This window comes from Anopheles gambiae, chromosome 3 (assembly GCF_943734735.2).
Source record: "Anopheles gambiae chromosome 3, idAnoGambNW_F1_1, whole genome shotgun sequence".
Lineage (NCBI taxonomy): Eukaryota > Metazoa > Arthropoda > Insecta > Diptera > Culicidae > Anopheles > Anopheles gambiae.
Window position 1 is genome coordinate 51,364,164 of NC_064602.1, and position 17,871 is coordinate 51,382,034.

The 17,871-nt window shown below is 44.0% G+C and overlaps 1 protein-coding gene and 2 long non-coding RNA genes across 6 annotated transcripts; 1 reads left to right on the forward strand and 2 right to left on the reverse strand.

Annotated features, from left to right (window-relative positions):
• Nucleotides 1-2,197: 2,197 nt before the first annotated feature.
• LOC133392925 (uncharacterized) lies at nucleotides 2,198-5,113 on the reverse strand. Of its 3 annotated transcripts, none has more exons than XR_009765894.1 (3): nucleotides 4,974-5,113; nucleotides 4,805-4,908; nucleotides 2,198-4,719 (listed from the first exon to the last, which is right to left on the reverse strand). It is a non-coding gene; the product is annotated as an uncharacterized LOC133392925 (long non-coding RNA). The 3 variants fall into 3 exon arrangements; XR_009765896.1 differs by having other exon boundaries at nucleotides 4,805-4,902; nucleotides 4,974-5,104; XR_009765895.1 differs by lacking the exon at nucleotides 4,974-5,113 and having other exon boundaries at nucleotides 2,198-4,508; nucleotides 4,569-4,719; nucleotides 4,805-4,967.
• Nucleotides 5,114-8,054: 2,941 nt separating this feature from the next.
• Nucleotides 8,055-9,760, reverse strand: LOC133392926 (uncharacterized). The gene is made up of 3 exons (XR_009765897.1): nucleotides 8,698-9,760; nucleotides 8,533-8,571; nucleotides 8,055-8,437 (listed from the first exon to the last, which is right to left on the reverse strand). It is a non-coding gene; the product is annotated as an uncharacterized LOC133392926 (long non-coding RNA).
• Nucleotides 9,761-9,964: 204 nt separating this feature from the next.
• On the forward strand, nucleotides 9,965-11,993 carry LOC133393563 (uncharacterized). 2 transcript variants are annotated; one of them, XR_009766252.1, is made up of 3 exons: nucleotides 9,965-11,057; nucleotides 11,160-11,520; nucleotides 11,623-11,993. XR_009766252.1 is itself a non-coding variant. In XM_061659051.1 (2 exons), exons 1-2 carry the CDS (start codon nucleotides 11,224-11,226, stop codon nucleotides 11,692-11,694), a joined length of 369 nt encoding a protein of 122 aa, XP_061515035.1. In that variant the 5' UTR covers nucleotides 9,965-11,223; the 3' UTR covers nucleotides 11,695-11,993. The 2 variants fall into 2 exon arrangements, 1 of the variants encoding a protein (XP_061515035.1); XM_061659051.1 differs by having other exon boundaries at nucleotides 9,965-11,520.
• The last annotated feature ends 5,878 nt before the right edge of the window (nucleotides 11,994-17,871 follow it).

A 17,871-nucleotide genomic window follows, 5' to 3' on the forward strand; every position in this document is an offset into this window, starting at 1 on the left:
TTTTTAAATTGTTGGTATTTATATGAATGATACGATACGAAAGAACACAACTGATGCAAACTAAACGTAATACACAAAAAGAAATACACATAACCTGCTTCAACGCTTGGCTTGGAGAGCGAAATGTTACGAATGGAAGAACCACACATACAATCATATATTGCTTGTCAAATTATGAGAGTGTATGAGTTATCGTCCGAAAATTTCCGCTTGGGTTCACCTTGTCATTTATAACACCTTGGTTAGGGCCGTTCTTGCTTAATGTACCGTCAAGCATATCTAGCAACTTAGAACCGGCTTTCATCTTAAAAATGTTGGGTTTTACTGATTCATCGTTGATGCCGGCCAACGCCATTGATGATTCCAAAATATTGAGCCATCTATCGAAGGTGATTTTGTCGATCTCTTCTTCTCCTTCCATTGGCTTACATTCGCCAATCTGGAGCGTAGCAAACGATAGAGAAGAAGAAGTAGAGGGTCCTGCGATGAACGCCACTGATTCTCTAGTCTTGGCACAATCTGATGAGCTAGATGCATCGCCTTGATTGGAATTATGTTCGACCAACCACACTGAATTCTTCTTGTTATACGTTTTAGCGAAACCGCGCTTCATTTTGCTTCAATTTGATAATTTGCGATGATTTAAAGTTTACTGGCCTTGTCAACGATCTGAACACGACTATTCTCTATCCAAAATGGACGAAATTGATAGGTGTTGTGCAAGGTGTATTGATATTAAGAGGTGAAGTGCTTCAGAGCAAATTGACATTTCACGACTTGACATAACAATATTAGGGGCTCCGGTATTAAAATCGGAAAGGACTGGAGAAGGGTATAGAAAATTGTATGCGATAAGTTGAATTGAATGTTGCGTAAGTTTTCCTGTACTTTATTGTTGCACTACATGCATGCGCATCCTGCTTATAGGTGTATATATTCCTGTTTGCATCGATTCCCGTAGGAATGTGCTGTACTAGTTATTCATATTAGCATCGATCTCATGTGCGTCACCCGGCATCCTGCTTACATGAGTGTATATTCCTAGTTGCATCGATCCCCGAAGGAATGTGCTTTACTAGTTATTCATTCTTGCATCGATCCCCGTAGGGATGTGCTTCTTCTTCTTCTTTGGCTCAACAACCGATGTCGGTCAAGGCCTGCCTGTACCAAACTTGTGGGCTTTGGCTTTCAGTGACTAATTGTTGTATTGTTTAAAACTTATTCTCTTTATTTTAAACGCCACACATGAAATTCACTTTTTTAACAATTAAATAAGCGTAGCACGCACGTCTGACCTCTATCGCGGTCCGTAGGAGAGAGCCCCCGTTCGTGTATCGATCTCTTGCATCATGCAGAAGACCGATCACCGATTATCTCTCCCGATCGGCACTCATCCTGTCGGCTTCCAGGGGTAGGCAACCTCTTTTGTCGCACACAACACTAATTGATTCCCCCCCATAGCAGGATAGTCAGTCCTACGTATGGCGACGCGGTATATTTGGGGATTGAACCCATGACGGGCATGTTGTTATGTCGTACGAGTTGACGACTGTACTACGAGACCGGCTCAACCGGGATGTGCTTCACTAGTTCTTTATTCTTGCATCGATCCCATCAAGGAATGTGCGATACGATTACTTTCATCGACATCGATTCCCATTCCTCCTATGATAATGTGGCTTAGATCGTACCTTACAGATCGTCAATATTCTGTGAAGTTAGGCCCGTACATGTCAAGTCCAGTGCATGCATCTTCTGGAGTCCCGCAGGGCAGCAACCTGGGTCCTTTGCTGTTCCTTCTTTTCATCAACGACGCGACATTGATCCTTCCGGTTGATAATCATCTACAGTACGCAGATGACGCGAAAATTTTTCGTGTTATTCGTGAACCAGAAGACCACGCCCGACTGCAAACTTCCTTGCATGAGTTCCAGTGTTGGTGCAACCGTAATGCTTTAACCCTATGCACATATAAATGCGAAGCCATCACTTTCAGTCGTTCTCGCCGCCCATCATTATATGAATATGCGCTTGATGCACAGTCCTTGGCGCGAAAACAATGTGTCAAAGATCTAGGCGTTTTGCTCTATACAAAACTATCATTTAAGGATCAGCTGGATCACGTAGTAGCCACCAGCAATAGAATGCTAGGACTAGTTATCAATATGACTCGCGAGCTTAATGATATACCTTGCTCCAAGGCGCTCTATTGCTCACTTATCCGGTCGTTGATGGAATATGCAAATATCGTATGGTGGCCAACTGCAGCGCGTCCGTTAGCTCGATTGGAATCAATCCAGCGCAAAATTTCACGATTTGCACTTCGCTCATGGAACCAAAGGCTCGATTACCGGACTAGGTGTTTACTACTCGGGCTACCCACCCTAAGTGAGCGTATACGAAAAGCCAGGTTGTCGTTCATCACGGGACTTCTCGACGGCCGTATTGACTCTCCGTCACTACTGGCTGCCATCAACCTGTACGTTCCGGCCAGGCCGCTCCGGACTCGGGCAATGTTGGCCCTCGACGACCGTAGAACGCAATTTGGCTCCTCTGACCCGTTCCTACTCATGTGCCGTGCTTTCAACGCAGTCAGCGACGCTTTTGAGCCGAGGATTTCGCCAACTGAGTTTAATGATCGTGTTTCTGTGTTAAACTTGGTTCCATAGTGCACATTTTTATGTTCTATGTTATTGTAATCCATTGTAAAGAACTCATTGTAAAACATTGCAAAAATGGTTCGAGAGGGCATTATTGTCCATCGATAGACAAATAAACATAAACATAAACATAAACATAAAGGAATGTGTGTGAATCCGTCTGTCCGTGCATGCGCATCCTGTTTATAGGTGTGTGTATTCATGTTTGCATCGATCCCCGTAGGAATGTGCTGTACTAGTTATTAATACTTACATCGTTCCCATGAAGAAATGTGCGTGAGTCTGCTCTTTTTAATCTATATCAATACATATCATCCAATCCAAAATGCCAGAGCTACTCACCCGTGACGCACAGATTGATTCACTCATTTTACCAATGCGTATGTCTTCCGCAATACTGATTCGTATCCCTCCTAACTGCGCCATTGTAGTGACCGGAGGAGGAAATACGCTTTTCGGATCTCATTAATACGCCACGCACTCACAGTATATGTGTTCCAGCTGACAGTTCTAACTCAACTGACGATTTATTTTCTTCAATTCTATTCCTTGTCCTTCTCTCGCTGTTGATACAACTATCCATTTATCTCTTTTTTTCTCTTTTTCTCTCTCAATCTCTTCCTCCCATACCTTATAATCCCTACAGTGGGGTTTCATGTGCATTCATCGGTGTGGGACAAGCCAAAGGATGGGATGAGGCTGGACGGTTATCACGTAGAATAAATTCACGTACACGTTGATTAGAAGGCCAAACCGAAGACGATAACGCAGTTTCACGAAGATGAGTCGGGATGCGAACCGTAAACGACATCGGTTTAGCCAAAGTGGTGTCGAAATTTTTGCCCATCAAGCTAAATGCAATGACGTCGATTCGGAGAATGATCTCTTCGCTGGTAAAACTCTGCGTAATTTGGCAGGAGGGTGACTGCTCAGTGGTGTTCTCTTCTGCGAATCATTAAGCTGCGATAGACCAGTACGAATTTCTTTTGCTAGAGGTTCAAGTGCAGATTTGAGACTATTGACGACGGCATCCATTGTTGTGTGTATGCTCGACTAGGCCAAAGCTTGTTTGATGTATTTAGTGCGAGGATTAATAATCACATTGTTGAACGTAGGCAGTACCAGTGGAGTTGTTGGTATTCGTTGGTTAGCTTCAGTGCATCCTCAGGAATGCGTGAACAGCGGATGTGGAACGGTGAGTTGCAAATATAACAGCTAATCAGGTCTTCGGTGATCTCGGTTGCGCAAGAGTTGCAAGTATGCTCCATTTTGAAAAAGAATTCACTGTCCACCCAGTCCGCAAAAAGCCAAAAGTTTTGTATGGGATCGTCTTGTACTCATATGTACCCACTTACGTACCCACTTGCAGTATAAGTGGAAATGTGGTTTCACGCACACATAGACACCTTCCACCCGAACGATCGCGTTCACACATACTATCACGCTCTGATTTCTTCTGCACCTCACGCATACCAATGTGTTTGCTCCACCCCCTTTTCGGACTGCTTATAGAAATGATGAGGCACACATTTTTACTTTTGCTGTATGCACACATTCACATGCGGTTTATTCCAACTTTTTCTCTCCCTTCCAACACGTGCTTTGGCATACTCACACTGTGTAGACGACAGAACGGTCTCCCCCTTCCAAATTTACCGTTCTTCCTCCTTGTTGTAACCGTTGTAGGGTTCCGCCAAACTGTCAGCTAAGCGCATCGCGGATAGGACAAAAATAGCTTAAATAGGGAACGAACGGCAGTTTCTGCCCTTTCAGTAAAACGAACTCACCGAGAGAACAAGCCACAAAACGCCTAAAATAAAAACTAATTTTTTGGCACCACGCCTAAGCCTAAAAAATTCGGTTTCTTTGTTAGTTTCTAACACTCCTCTCGATCTTTTTTCTTCTTACCGCGTACGGGGTACCATCAGAGCTGCGCGCTGGCTTTAGTTTTTCCTCCTCTTGTTCTTCCTTTCTCCTACCGCTCCCGGGGGCTGCGCGCGTTTCGACAGGTTCTTAGCGCAATCCAGTGCGTTGTTTTGTGGCTGAGTTGTGCTGAACGCTGTCAATAAAAATGAACCAATAATTAATCTATGTAGTCGTATTACTTTGGATAGTTTTGCGTATATCATGAGAGCAACACTTACCTTAATATTTTAAAACTGGAAAACAATTTCTTTCCGTCACCCACTTTGAAGATTGTTGATGATGCCAACACGTAGGCGTTGATGAATGGCGCATGCACCTGTAACTTTGAAGACGATAAGCATTAGTTGAATTAGTACATTGAAGCACATATGAGATCAAGAACCTTACCTCAACAAGTTATCTAGGATAAATCATTCCACAATGGAATAAGAAGCAACACTGCGCAAAACGTAAACAAGGAAAGTAGGGGACACAAGAAATCGCGCATCACTCCCGCACATCCTTCCACAACGAAAGTTCTGGACAGACTGAGAATGCCTAACTCCCGGATGAGTGCGATAGCAGAAAAAATCATGGTAGATCGAGAGAGATGGGTAGACTCGGTGTAGCGCAATCCGCTGGTAGATGCATGTGTGTGGGTAAAAACCCAATACCGCTCTGTAAATAAACCAATGACAGTTCGAACATGCGACCTGGGCACTGTGGGCCGCTACACACTCTTTGTGTCAGTTTCAATTGGTGTTGTTTTCATTTATGGCGGTTTGTTTACATTTCGTGGTAAAAACCCAATACCGCGCTGTAAATAAACCAGTGACAGTTCGAACATGCGACCTGGGAACTGTGGGTCGCTCCACACTCTTTGTGTCAGTTTCAATTGGTGTTGTTTTCATTTATGGCGGTTTGTTTACATTTCGTTGCGGTTATCATCAGTTCCCGTGGTTGTTGTTGTTGTTAGTATGGTTTAGAGAGGCTTTGGCTCCTGCGGAGTTCTTTCGCCTCTTAAAGTTCCCGTGGTTCGATATTCGGTCGAGCTTTCTTTTCGTCAACCTCATCGTGACGATCGTGGTGCTCGGTGGAATGTTGGCAACGATCGAAAAGCATCTGCCCACTGCCATCCGGCAGACGTTTGCTGCCCTCTGGTCGGTGGCCGGATTTGCCGTCATGATGTAGCCAGCGCGGGACTACGTAATCGCCTTCCTCGATACGTTGGCAACCAACAAGCGTATGGTGCGCACCACGCCTACCGAGACGATGGCATGACGGCATGCCATGACGCTGATCACGCTGCAGTGTTTGCGCCGGTTCCACAAGACCTGGTTCGTGCAGGTGTTCTCGAGCAAGCTGAAAATCACCCACCAGTTGTACGTGGAACACTTTCACAACTATCCGAAGCAAGCTCGTCAGGAAAACACTCGTCCCGTTCGTTCTGTGAGATCGACGGTGAGGGTGCGGATAGTATCGTTCCGGTTGTTGGGCTTTTTTTAGGATCGAAAAAATGGTATGGTTGGTGTCCGGCTTTTTTTAGGTTGCTGGTTCCCGGCTGATGGGATTCAACTGGTTTTCCTGGATCTTCTGTGAATGCCTTGTTCCACGGACCGGTCGTCGATGCACTCGAGGTGCACCGCATTGACGAGCGGCAGTAGCAGGATGCAATCGGCGCGGCCGAGCTGGCAGCGAAGCCGGTTCTCGGTGAGCCATTCACGCCGAATGAGGGCGGTCAAGAGCCGGCTGCATACGTTCGATATATTCGCTACGCGCACGATCAAACTGTGTAACGATGCCGAGTGTGTCCGGCCATCGCGACTAGAAGCATAGCGGAAGTTAAGTTGCGTCGTCTATTGTGGTGCGATGCACTGTATGTTCCGGGTGTGCGATTGAGCTTCATGTTTGTTTCTTTTTTGTTCACAGACACCGTTTCATCAACAACTGGCATGACTATCGGCGTACGGTCGGTGGCTCTAGCGAAGGGGAGGGTGCGTTCCAATCGGCTGGCAGGACACAGATCGGATCGGTTAGGACAACGATCGGCATAGTACGGCTCGCGACCCGCATGTGGCTATTTGTTGACTAGGTGGAGGATTTTTATCGTTCACACATTTTCAATAATTTTCATACATGTTCTCTTTTGGTTAATCTAGTTGTCTCTTCAAGTGCAAATCTACGAACATGTTTAGAAGATTTGGCTCTTTCGGTCGCAACGTTTGCCGAGTCGCTGGGGATATTGGATTGTAAGGAATGAATATACTGTCCGCAGGAACCAGATGATGACATCACCAAGGAGCTAATGCGCTAAAGCTTATCAGGAGGAGGCGAGAATGGTTTGATGTTTTTGGCACAGCTCCCACGTATCATCCATACCACACCAAATCATTATGGCGCAGCCGTGAATATGTACAACGTCATCCTGCTCGGGTAGGATGGTGACGGTCTCCCGCTCGGTATATCTTGACGGCAGTATAACGCAAGGCAAGTATACATATAGTTTCTGTACGTTTAATAAGTGTAAAGAATGCTAATATCTTTGTTTCTTTTTCAAATTTTCAGAATCAAATGAACAATATACAAGGTGCACTAAACATACACTGGACTCTGTTTGGAACGGGTCTAGTAAAAGTATTTGTTAGTGGTGCGTGCATATTATTATGTGCACCTATTTTATTTTTCCTATGTTGTTACCGATCGAACCGACCGAACCCAGTAGAATAAAAAATATGATTACATTACATATTCCAAATGTGGCTACTACACCCTATTGCCAAACGAAAGAAAAACAAATAGGCTATCAATTGGTGAGTAATGCGATATATTTATACAATTTCAGTTAAAAAATGAGTAGTATATTTAATGCAATAATTATATTTGTGTTTGTATAATGAATAATTTTAACATGTAAATAACGTTATAGTGCAATAAACACTTGCGATAGTGTCACGATTGTGTGCATGATTGTGTACACAGTTCCAAATCAGCTTCATTATCTGTTCCATTAGATAATTTGTTAACTGATTCAAATTTCAATTACAGTTTCCTTATGCTTGTTGCGTGGTTTTAACTATAACGGAACCATGGCCCTTAATAATACTCCTAGATGTTGTTAATATATAGTTACGTGCACCATAGTGACACGCAAGGCTCACCTCACCGCTTGAATTAACCATTGATCCGCTGAACAAGCGGAGAACATCGGACGATCGCGACCAAGAAGAAATACTGTTCTATGGATTACGCACCTGCGGCAAGTGCTAGGATCGATTGTCTATAACCAATTGTCTTGTCCGCATTTTGTTCGACCCGAGAACCGCAGCCAACACAACGAGCGTAACAAACAACGGCCTCACATACGCTCTAACACAACGTTTGGTTTTATGATTAGCAAATCTGATGTTAATTATTTCTCAAAGTGCGTGCTTCCTCACGAGTACACGTATTTTTTTTTTACCCAAATGGTGTTGCTCAACAAACACATAATTATATGTTTCAATAGTCCATGCGTATATTAGCACAATAAAATCTTATATCTAATTAAACCAAACTAATACTAATACTAATCCTATGCTAACATAAAACAAAAGAAAAAAATAAGGCACTGGTCACATTATAAGGCAAAAAGGGAGGTACATGATGCATAAAATAAACTCATCCATTCTATTCCATTTGGTGAGTGTTTTGCTCAGCAATCTCATTCACCAGATGTTTCATGATGTGTGCGTTGAAGGACGTGCGTGAGTTACTGAGCACTTGCCTGTCACGGGTTAGCATGATACAACATTAATGTTTCGTCTATATGCTTGGCTATCGTAGGATGTTGCGCAGTGACTGTTTCTTACAGTTAGATGAAGGAAAACGAATACCTTAGAAAATGAAAAAGAATGTAAAACAAACAAAATAACGTTTAAAAAAAACATAAGAGATACAGTAAAAAGTAAATGAGCATGTGGTTACTTACCGATAGTGTGTTGTGGCATGTGTACTGAAAAACGATTCTCTATCATTTCGCTTGTAATTCCAACATGTAGCACGAACTCATGCGGTAGGGAACATGCAAAAAAAAGAAACATTTAAGTTTACAAATTTTGTTACCGTCTTGTACTGGTGATGTGAAATAACTTACCGCAGGGGAAACCCCACGATAAGAGACGTTTCCTTTCTTATCGTGAACACTGTCGGATGGTTGGCGTTGTAGATTCCTTTTCCCGCTGCCACTTAAATCCGGATCGACGCGTAGGTCGGCGAGCTCGTGCGGCAGGAGGCATGCAAATAGTAAGAAAAATAAAAAAAAATATTAATAAACTGCCTACATTGTCTCTTGCAAACCGATCGCTATGATGTATCAATACTTACCGCAGGGGAAACCCCCTCGACTAGTGAGGTGTGCTACTGATTGGGGAAATCGGTCGGATGGTATGCGGTGTACTAGATCTATCCCTTATCCCGCTTGCCACTTAAAACCGGATCGACGCGTAGGTCGGCGAGCTCGTGCGGCAGGAGGCATGCAAATAGAAAGTGTTAGGAAACGAAGGAAATTGGGTTATCATCTCGTGCAAGCCGATCGCTATGATCTAGAATTACTTACCGCAGGGGAAAACCCCCGATAAAAAAATCGATGTTTTCAACTGCGCTGCCTTAAAATCTTAGAAAGGGATTTGTTTTAAAATTTAATTTCTTTTTTTTTACAAGGAGGGGAAATGTAGAATACACCTTAGCAAGGTGTCATCAAAACCTCCTCCTTGGGTCCGTTTCGCAGCTAAGCTGCTCTGGACCAAATGAGAATCTGCTTTGAGTGTACCTGCTTAAAAAAAAAGAAAACTAATTATTAAAAATGTTCGATTTGGTTCCCCAAGGCATCTATCAAGGCGACAAACACATCATCATTGCATTTCCGGAAGATATGCTCAGCAAAATATTTGTCCATGTTGCTTTTAATATTAGTGCTTTGTTTTCTCAAAAATGCCTTCAACCATCTCCAAACATTCTCAATCCGTTGTGTGTTGATATTGTTATCATCTGGATTGAGGAAATTTCTGGAGTGGTTGACACATTCGTGGGGATATCCAAGCTCCTCCAGCCCATTATAACCTTTCCAGAGATCGGTCATAATTTTCGTTCCGGGTTCAACATGCCGAACCACCAGATCGCTCAAAACGGCAAGCGAGCGTTTCGGGACACGCTCCAGGAAAATGGACTTATTTTCCCGGCATATCCCACCCACAAGCCACTGAGGACCGGATCTACCGACCCGGCCGACGTTGTACTTTCGACGAGTGATGACAGTTTCGTCGATTTCCACCGTCATGCCAGGGCCCCCTATCTTCTCTCGTGTACGATCGAATGTTTCCCAAAGAAAACTTCGGATCGTATCGTACCACGAGAGAACCGTGTTGTGGGAGAGGCCAGTCTCCAACGCACAACGAGTTGAGTTGGCCCCATTGGCCCACTCGTAACAACAACGCACAAGGCTCCTAAGCGAAGCCTTGTGGTTGGCAAATATGGACCTGGCCCGGATGCTGCTGGTCCCGCCGCATTTGTAGTCGGGACATACATACCTGTAGCCGTCGATGCTTTTGTAGGGAGTTAGCTTCATTTCCTTTGGACATCTCGGGCACAATTGAACCGGCTGCAGAAGAGCCCGCTTTTGCATCCACTCGATCGCTTGTTCACGGTCCTGAAAAATATCAGAAAGCATATCAGTATTGTAAGCCATTTTCAATTGCCTCTTTGCGCTTTGCAAAATATGCACAAGTGGCGCCAAATATTGTGTATGTGTGCGGTATATCGATGGGGATACAAACCAGGGTTAAGATATGGGTGAACAACGGTAGCACTGCTTAAATTTGCAAATGTAGGAGCTGGTTTAAAATATAATATTTATTGCGGATACACATTGAAAGGGATTCATAATTAATGCAGAACATAAATGTATTTACTCAAATATACTTTCGTTATATTTTTATTTATGAGTTTTCAAATATTTTCGTTTCATGAACACTGTCCGTCCCACAGTTACCTTTGCAATTACCGTTATTTTTAAAAATTCACATACGCACGCAGGCAATCAATGATATCGTAGTGTACGTGGTTAGCTCTCATACTGAAAAGGTAAACAAACCATTTCAGTTTGTTTACCACTAGCAAAAAGGTGTTTTGTGGGATTTGTGCTTTATTTTATTACAATAATCGTTTGGTTTTTTTACTATCTCTCGGTATTTTATTACTTGAATCTACTATGACAGTGTGCCCCGTGTGGAATTGAAACGCGTCGACAGGTGTTTGACCTTCTTCCATTTCGTTTTCCTTGCGTTATCGGAAGAATTAGATTATTACCTTCCGTGTGCCATTAATATAACATTGGTATCGTTAAGCTTGCTGAAAATTGAACTACTAGCAGACCAATTCGCAGCCAGACAACGGTCATGTTGGGCCCCTCGGAATCCTCGCTCCAAAACCCGATGAAGCAGCTGATGATTATTGATGGTAATAATGCATTTTAATTATTGTGTGCGGCTAGGGCTGATGACCGCAGCTTTACCACACAGTATTACTTCTCAGTTTGAATTTCTCAATTTCTATTTCGAGTGATTGCATCACCCGGTTACATAGAAGCAGCTGGTGCTGTATCGAAAGCAGATACCACGAGCAGATGCCGATGGACGAGGTGCTGCCACCATCGGCCATTAAGAACCTGGGGAAATTCAATTTTATTTTCGGCAATCCGTTCGCACCTACATTGGATGTGATAATTTCAGGGCGGTCACGTTGCCTCTCATTGTCGGATGACAAATCCCACGGACGTGCTTCAGCTTGGCACGAACCGGGTTTGGGATTATATTGGCGACAACTTTGTGTACTATTTGCTGCGGAACAAATGGAACGGCAAGCTGCCCCCGACAATCACCCGGTCATCTTCTGTCTCGCAGAGGAAATCACGCAATTCAAAGTAAGTCAAAGTAAGCGCTTTAACGGATGTGGGATTGATCGATGGACGCTATAAGAAGCACCTAATTTTTAACATTTTCCGACGTTCTCTTTTTTTCCACAGTTTCCACAGTCCAACAATCAACAGTTTGGAAAAAGTAGTACAAGCACACGTAGAAAGGAGCAGCACACGTGATTGCCGGTTCGGAGCTTCAGAGTGCGGAATCAATGGGACGGTAGTGATTCCGGTGGGCTCAGTTCCGCCAGCGACGGATTTGCCGCCAGTATTAGCGCTAGGAGATGGATAGTTTAACGAACCCAATGGAGGAAACCCAGTACCACGGTTTTAACACTTCTGCGCTCCGAAACAATGTAATAAATTGGATAAACCTTCGTACTTTATGCGTTCAGGTACAATTTCCTACACATTGCGGGGTGCATTTTGCGTTTATCTTAAGGATCGCACTATAACTATAACTTTCGTTTACTTTTCATTTTTCCACCATGTCAAAATTCAACATTTGATATTTGTAATCCTACAGAATTTCTTATCTATTTCTGTACTATGTTGTATCAATGCCTCATCTTTTTATTGCTTGTAGTTGTCCAAGTCGTGACAAGATATTGGATTTCGTGAAGCGCCTCATCAGCATCGAGCGAGTAATAGCATAACGAATGGCTACTATGACATCGTTCACGAATAGATGAGAAATTCTATGGGATTACAAATATCAAATGTTGAATTTTGACATGGTGGAAAATGAATTAAACTATTAACTAGTCCCTCAAAAAATACTGGGGTCGTGGACTTTTCGCGGCGTAATTTGCTAAAAGGAAGATCTAGACTGTAGTTCTGTAAGCTGGAGCAACGTCAGCTGTTAGTGCGTAATATTTTATTAATGCTTTACATGATGCATTCTACGATATATTAGAACCGCCGCTTACAATTCCTAAATTCAAGGCTGAATGAACCGTCGTTGCAATTGGCCTAGAATTTGTTTATGTACGTACCATGATTTGGAAAGCAATAGGATATGTTAAAATACTATGAATTTCTTCACTTTCCAACGTTTTCTACAGGTGTCCAGCTTACCCTTCATAGTGTCCATCTTTCCTATATCAGGTGTCTGTCTTACCCGAACATTTGAAAACTGCACAAAAAAAAACATGTTTTTCATTCATGAAAAAACGCAAAAATCGATGGAAACTTAAAAGTTTCAACACGTTTTCTGATAAAACATGAGTGGAAGATAGGGTAAATGTACCTATAGTGGTGGTAGTACCAATAGTGGTGGTATTGCACTAACATGCGGTTCATACGGCAAATTACAAGTAATTAAGTTATTAACGTTAGTGTGAAATGTTCTTTAGCCTTTTACAAAGGGTTTAAAAGTTAAATGGGCCATTCCGTCACTTAGTGACCAAAAAATCCATTATTTTGTGAAATGTGTCAACATTTTTCAAAATCCTTAGGATTTCATAACGAAACTCATTTTTCTGTTAACGTTCTAAATGACCACAAAACCACGCAATTACTAGTTTTTCAACATAACTGTTATGAAATGTTATTGTTTTACTGAAATTATTTGCCTTTTGACCATATTTTTGCATTTTTAAGTGTTTTTTACCATAGTGCCATTATAGGTACACAAAACAAGCATGTTCCTATAGTGGTTATAGTTATAAAATCAATAAAAACAGGTCGTTTTAGATTTTTTCGAGGACATTTTTGACATGTCGTACTGTTTTCACTAAAATAAGCAACATAAATGAGTTTTATGTAGGTAATTTACCAAAAACAGGCCAAAATTCGCTTATATGGCTGAATGAAAAATTGACTTCAAATCAAGCACACTCTTCCGGGTGTAGGTTGACGACAGGTGTGATGCAGTACTTTAGTCAATAGTTTCATTGATCAAATTTATACATTTGTTTACGATCAAATTACGCAAGAAACCTATATTATGGCAGTAATCCGTGCTATTCATACGAAAACAGCTTCGAAACTAAGTTTCATTGATATTATACACCGTTTTTGATGCATCTTTGTTTACCACCACTATAGGAACACAATACGACGACTATAGGAACCATACCTCCATTATAGGTACAACGAAGCAGTCACAAAAATATGTATTTTTTCGTAAATTTGATGTATTTTATGATAAAAATGGTTGTGATTGCGTAGATAAAACATATTTCAATTGCTATGTGTTAAAATATTCAGAAATTGTCCTTTCTGACACTTTAAATCCATTAAAACACATCGGTACCACTACAAATTGCACCACTATTGGTACATTTACCCTAATATGTGCACATTTTCATGATCGTTGCACTTATATATCCCTAGATTTTTACCATTTCCCTTTAACGTGTCCGTCTTTACCTACCTTCCCCTACAAGAAAAGCTATAGCTGGATTTCGGAAACCTGGAACTATTCAAGAGGTGAAAAGTAAAATTGTATTTATTGAAGCAAAAACGATATGCGACTTGTCGCTATAAAAGTACACGAAAGGAGAAGTTCAATGAATTAAGATTAACGGCATGACTGCCAACCAAAAAGAGAGAAATGCGTTCCCAATGAACAAAGTACAAATGTCAAAGTGACATCCGAATAAGCAATATTTAAGCAGAGGTTGCTCACTTCAACAAAAAGTTCTTGGGTATCATACATTTTATCGAAAAATTTACTCCCAGTCGAGCAGAAAAGAGGTAAAGTTGAGAGCACTAGCGAGTTCTGATACTTTTTATTGGACGCATGACGAAGATTTTGAGTTCGAGGAGATAAAAAGAATAGCTTTGCACTCGATACTTTGTTCTGTTGGCAAATTGTTTCACACTTTATCTCAAGACCGCGGGACCCCTTCCCGAATCTGTCTTAGCCAATGTCAAGACTGCGGTATGATGCTTGAAAACGTTGATGATATCTGAATTCATCGGATGCAATGCTGAATCTGCGGCACATTTCTCGAACACACTGTTCCGCGCCGAGGACATGCGATCGAATATTTACACGTATAACCTTTGTATCAGTGTACTGAAAACACCCAATTATTTTTTTCGTTGTTGTCGCTGCTGCCATTGTCCATGGCGGACGCAGGATTGCTGGCGGTTGCAGCAGCGGCGTGGGCGGTTTGTGGGTTAGCGCTTACATCGGTCGCGGTCGAGAGTACACTCGATTTCCCGTCGAAAAAAATACACGGTACGTTTGGGTTGTCAGCCTTCTGTTTTTCACACTTGCGAGCTAGAGAACCGTGCCGGAAATGAAACCAGCAGATCCAACCACGTTTATTTCTGGCCGGCGTTCCATCCCGTCGGTTGCAAGAACGAGAACGTGTATTAGTAAAACGGTTCCGTCTGTGGGGGTTACCTGTTAGTGCTTCATCCAAGCGTTGCGTTGCGGGCTTCGATACGTTGTTCCAGCGAATTTATCGTAGCTCCATCTCCTCGATGTTGAACGTTGAAATCTGCTCGCGGGGTGCCTCCAGAATCTTGTCAGCAACTTTTGCCTGGTCGTCCAGTGTTGCGGTTGGCATGGCAGCGATGATGGCACGAGCAGCGGCGTATCTAACGGTAGGCGGACTAGGCGGTAGCCTGGGGCCCCGCCGATTTAGGGGCCCGGTAGATTGCTAGTCTGTAGTATTCAGTATGTATAAAAGTAGAGAGAGCGACAGAGTACTAGTGACAAAGGTGATTCGTTCGCCCTTCCCTCCCTCTCTCCCGCTCACCATTTAACATTACAGGGGGCCTCAACTCGTCTTACCGCCCAGGGCCCCCGATATACATTATCCGCCACTGGGCACGAGCTGTGTTGGGCAGGGATCGCAACCATAAGTTGGTCGGGATGTTGTCGGTACAACCTGCTCCTCCTAAGCGGCGTATCTCGGACAGCAAGACGCTGGGTTTCTGGTCTCCAAGGGACATGCCGGACAGCAAACTGCTCTGTCGCTGTGTTTCCGATGGTTCGAAATGAGCGATAACAGCTTCCTTTAGTGTTTCGTACTTGTTGCTGTTATTTTCGTTTTGGCACGGCTTGATGACTGAATGCACGTATTTTGCTCGTGAACCAAGAGCGACGATCACTGTGTTGAACTTAAACTTGTCCAGTTTAATACCGTTTGTAGGGATTATAAGGTATAGGAGGAAGAGAGAGAGATAGAGAGAGAGAGAGAGAGAGAGAGAGAGAGAGAGAGAGAGAGAGAGAGAGAGAGAGAGAGAGAGAAAGAGATAAATGGATAGTTGTATCAACAGTGAGAGAAGGACAAGGAAAAGAAGTGAAGAAAAATAAATCGTCAGTTGAGTTAGAACTGTCAGATGGAACACACATACACTGAGTGCGTGGCGTAATAATGAGATCCGAAAAGCGTATTTCCTCCTCCGGTCACTACACCGTTGACGTGAAAAGAGGCTTCGAGGCATATGAACCAGGTTTCAATATCCTCTTGGTCGAAGTCTGGGAAATTTATTTTGGCAATCACTGTAGCTTCACATGCCTCACTTTTTACAATCAGCGCACCATTTTGTTCAACTTCGTTGTTGGTCGTTGTTGTGTCCGCACAAATGAAACGTAGATGGTTGTACGGCACAAACAGAATATGTGATTTATTCTACTCTTTGGTATGGTAATAAATTTAACACGTATATAAATAACAACGCATACACACACACGCAATACGGGGAGAGGACGACTGGTCCTTCTCGCGCCGCGATCCTCACTGAGGACGTCACAGGAGGCCCTGCTGTCAACAGTGAGCCCTCAGGATGAGGCAGCGGTCTGTCCACAACATCTCCCCGTTTTAATTAAGCTAGTACGGCTTAAGCCGACGCAGCGGTTTTAATGTAATTAAAACCGGCGTGGCCAGCGTACGGCTCAAGTGGCGCTGTGTAAAACGGGGGAGAGTGCTGACCGGCCTCCGTGTAACGCTCGAACGGGATGAGCGTTGCGGGCTGCAACAGGGGGCAGCCGATGTGCTGCGCTCGCTCGTTCCGTTGCAGCCGCTGTGGTGTTGTTGTTGATGGTGCAACAGTAGCGGATAATCCTGCCGCTGTCGATGGCTGTTGCACCTGACGCCGATGATGATGAGGCAGCTCTCCCGGATGCTGCTGCCGATGGGGCGTCACTGTGCGGCTGAGCAGGGGGCGGCCGTGGTGCCGCGCGCGCTTGGACCGCTCAGCCGGAACCGCTGCACAGGGGCGACCGTGATGTCGCTGCCGGTGAACCGCTGTGCAGGGCGCGCAGGATGATGGTGATGATGATGATGAGGGTACACAGGGGGCGACCGTGATGCCGCGCACGACGACTGTGACCCGGGACACATACGATGTTGCTGCACAGGGGCGACAGTGGTGCCGCCGTCGAGATGCACCTGTGCAGCTGGAGCGCCGGCGATGAAGATGGACAGGGGGCAGCCGATATGCCTCAGCACTGTGCCTGCTCACCGGGCTCGCCGTTGACAGCAGGGCTTCGCGCAAGCCCGAGCGTGCCCATCCTGCGCGATGGCGGTTGCGCGATGGTGGAACCGCGATGGTGGTCTCGGTGCTGCGTCGGTTCGTTGTAGGATCCCCCCCTACGCGAGGAGGATCCCATCCTCGTCGCCACTGTTGTGTCCGCACAAATGAAACGTAGATGGTTGTACGGCACAAACAGAATATGTGATTTATTCTACTCTTTGGTATGGTAATAAATTTAACACGTATATAAATAACAACGCATACATACACACGCAATACGGGGAGAGGACGACTGTCCTTCTCGCGCCGCGATCCTCACTGAGGACGTCACAGGATGACAGCCCTGCTGTCAACAGTGAGCCCTCAGGATGAGGCAGCGGTCTGTCCACAACAGTCGTCATTTTGTTTCGCACGCGGTCGACACTTTATGGTCAATGTTCGATTATTGAACTTAAAAACGCGGCCAGCGAAATGCACATGAAATGCGGTCGATGTGAAATTATCACTCGTGAGTTCTACGTTACGTTTCGGACGAACGTATTTTGATATTTGTTTAGTCGGGGTCACCAGTTATGGGGTTATTCTAGCTGATTTCACTACTTTCGGGTGTACGTAATGATTTGACTTGTTGCTCGCTTGGTGGTCACTCGTAGAATAATTTTATTTCTAACTGTTGTGGACAGACCGCTGCCTCATCCTGAGGGCTCGCCGTTGACAGAAGGCCTGTCATCCGATAACGTCCTCAGTGAGGATCACGGCGCGAAAAGGACCAGCCGTCCTCTCTCCGCATTACGTGCGTGTGTTGTGTTTATTATTTATTACCCGTGTTTATTGTACCTATACCAAAGATAGGAATAAAACACATATTCTGTTTGTGCCGTACACCACCGTCTATGACTCATTTGTGCGGACAAAACA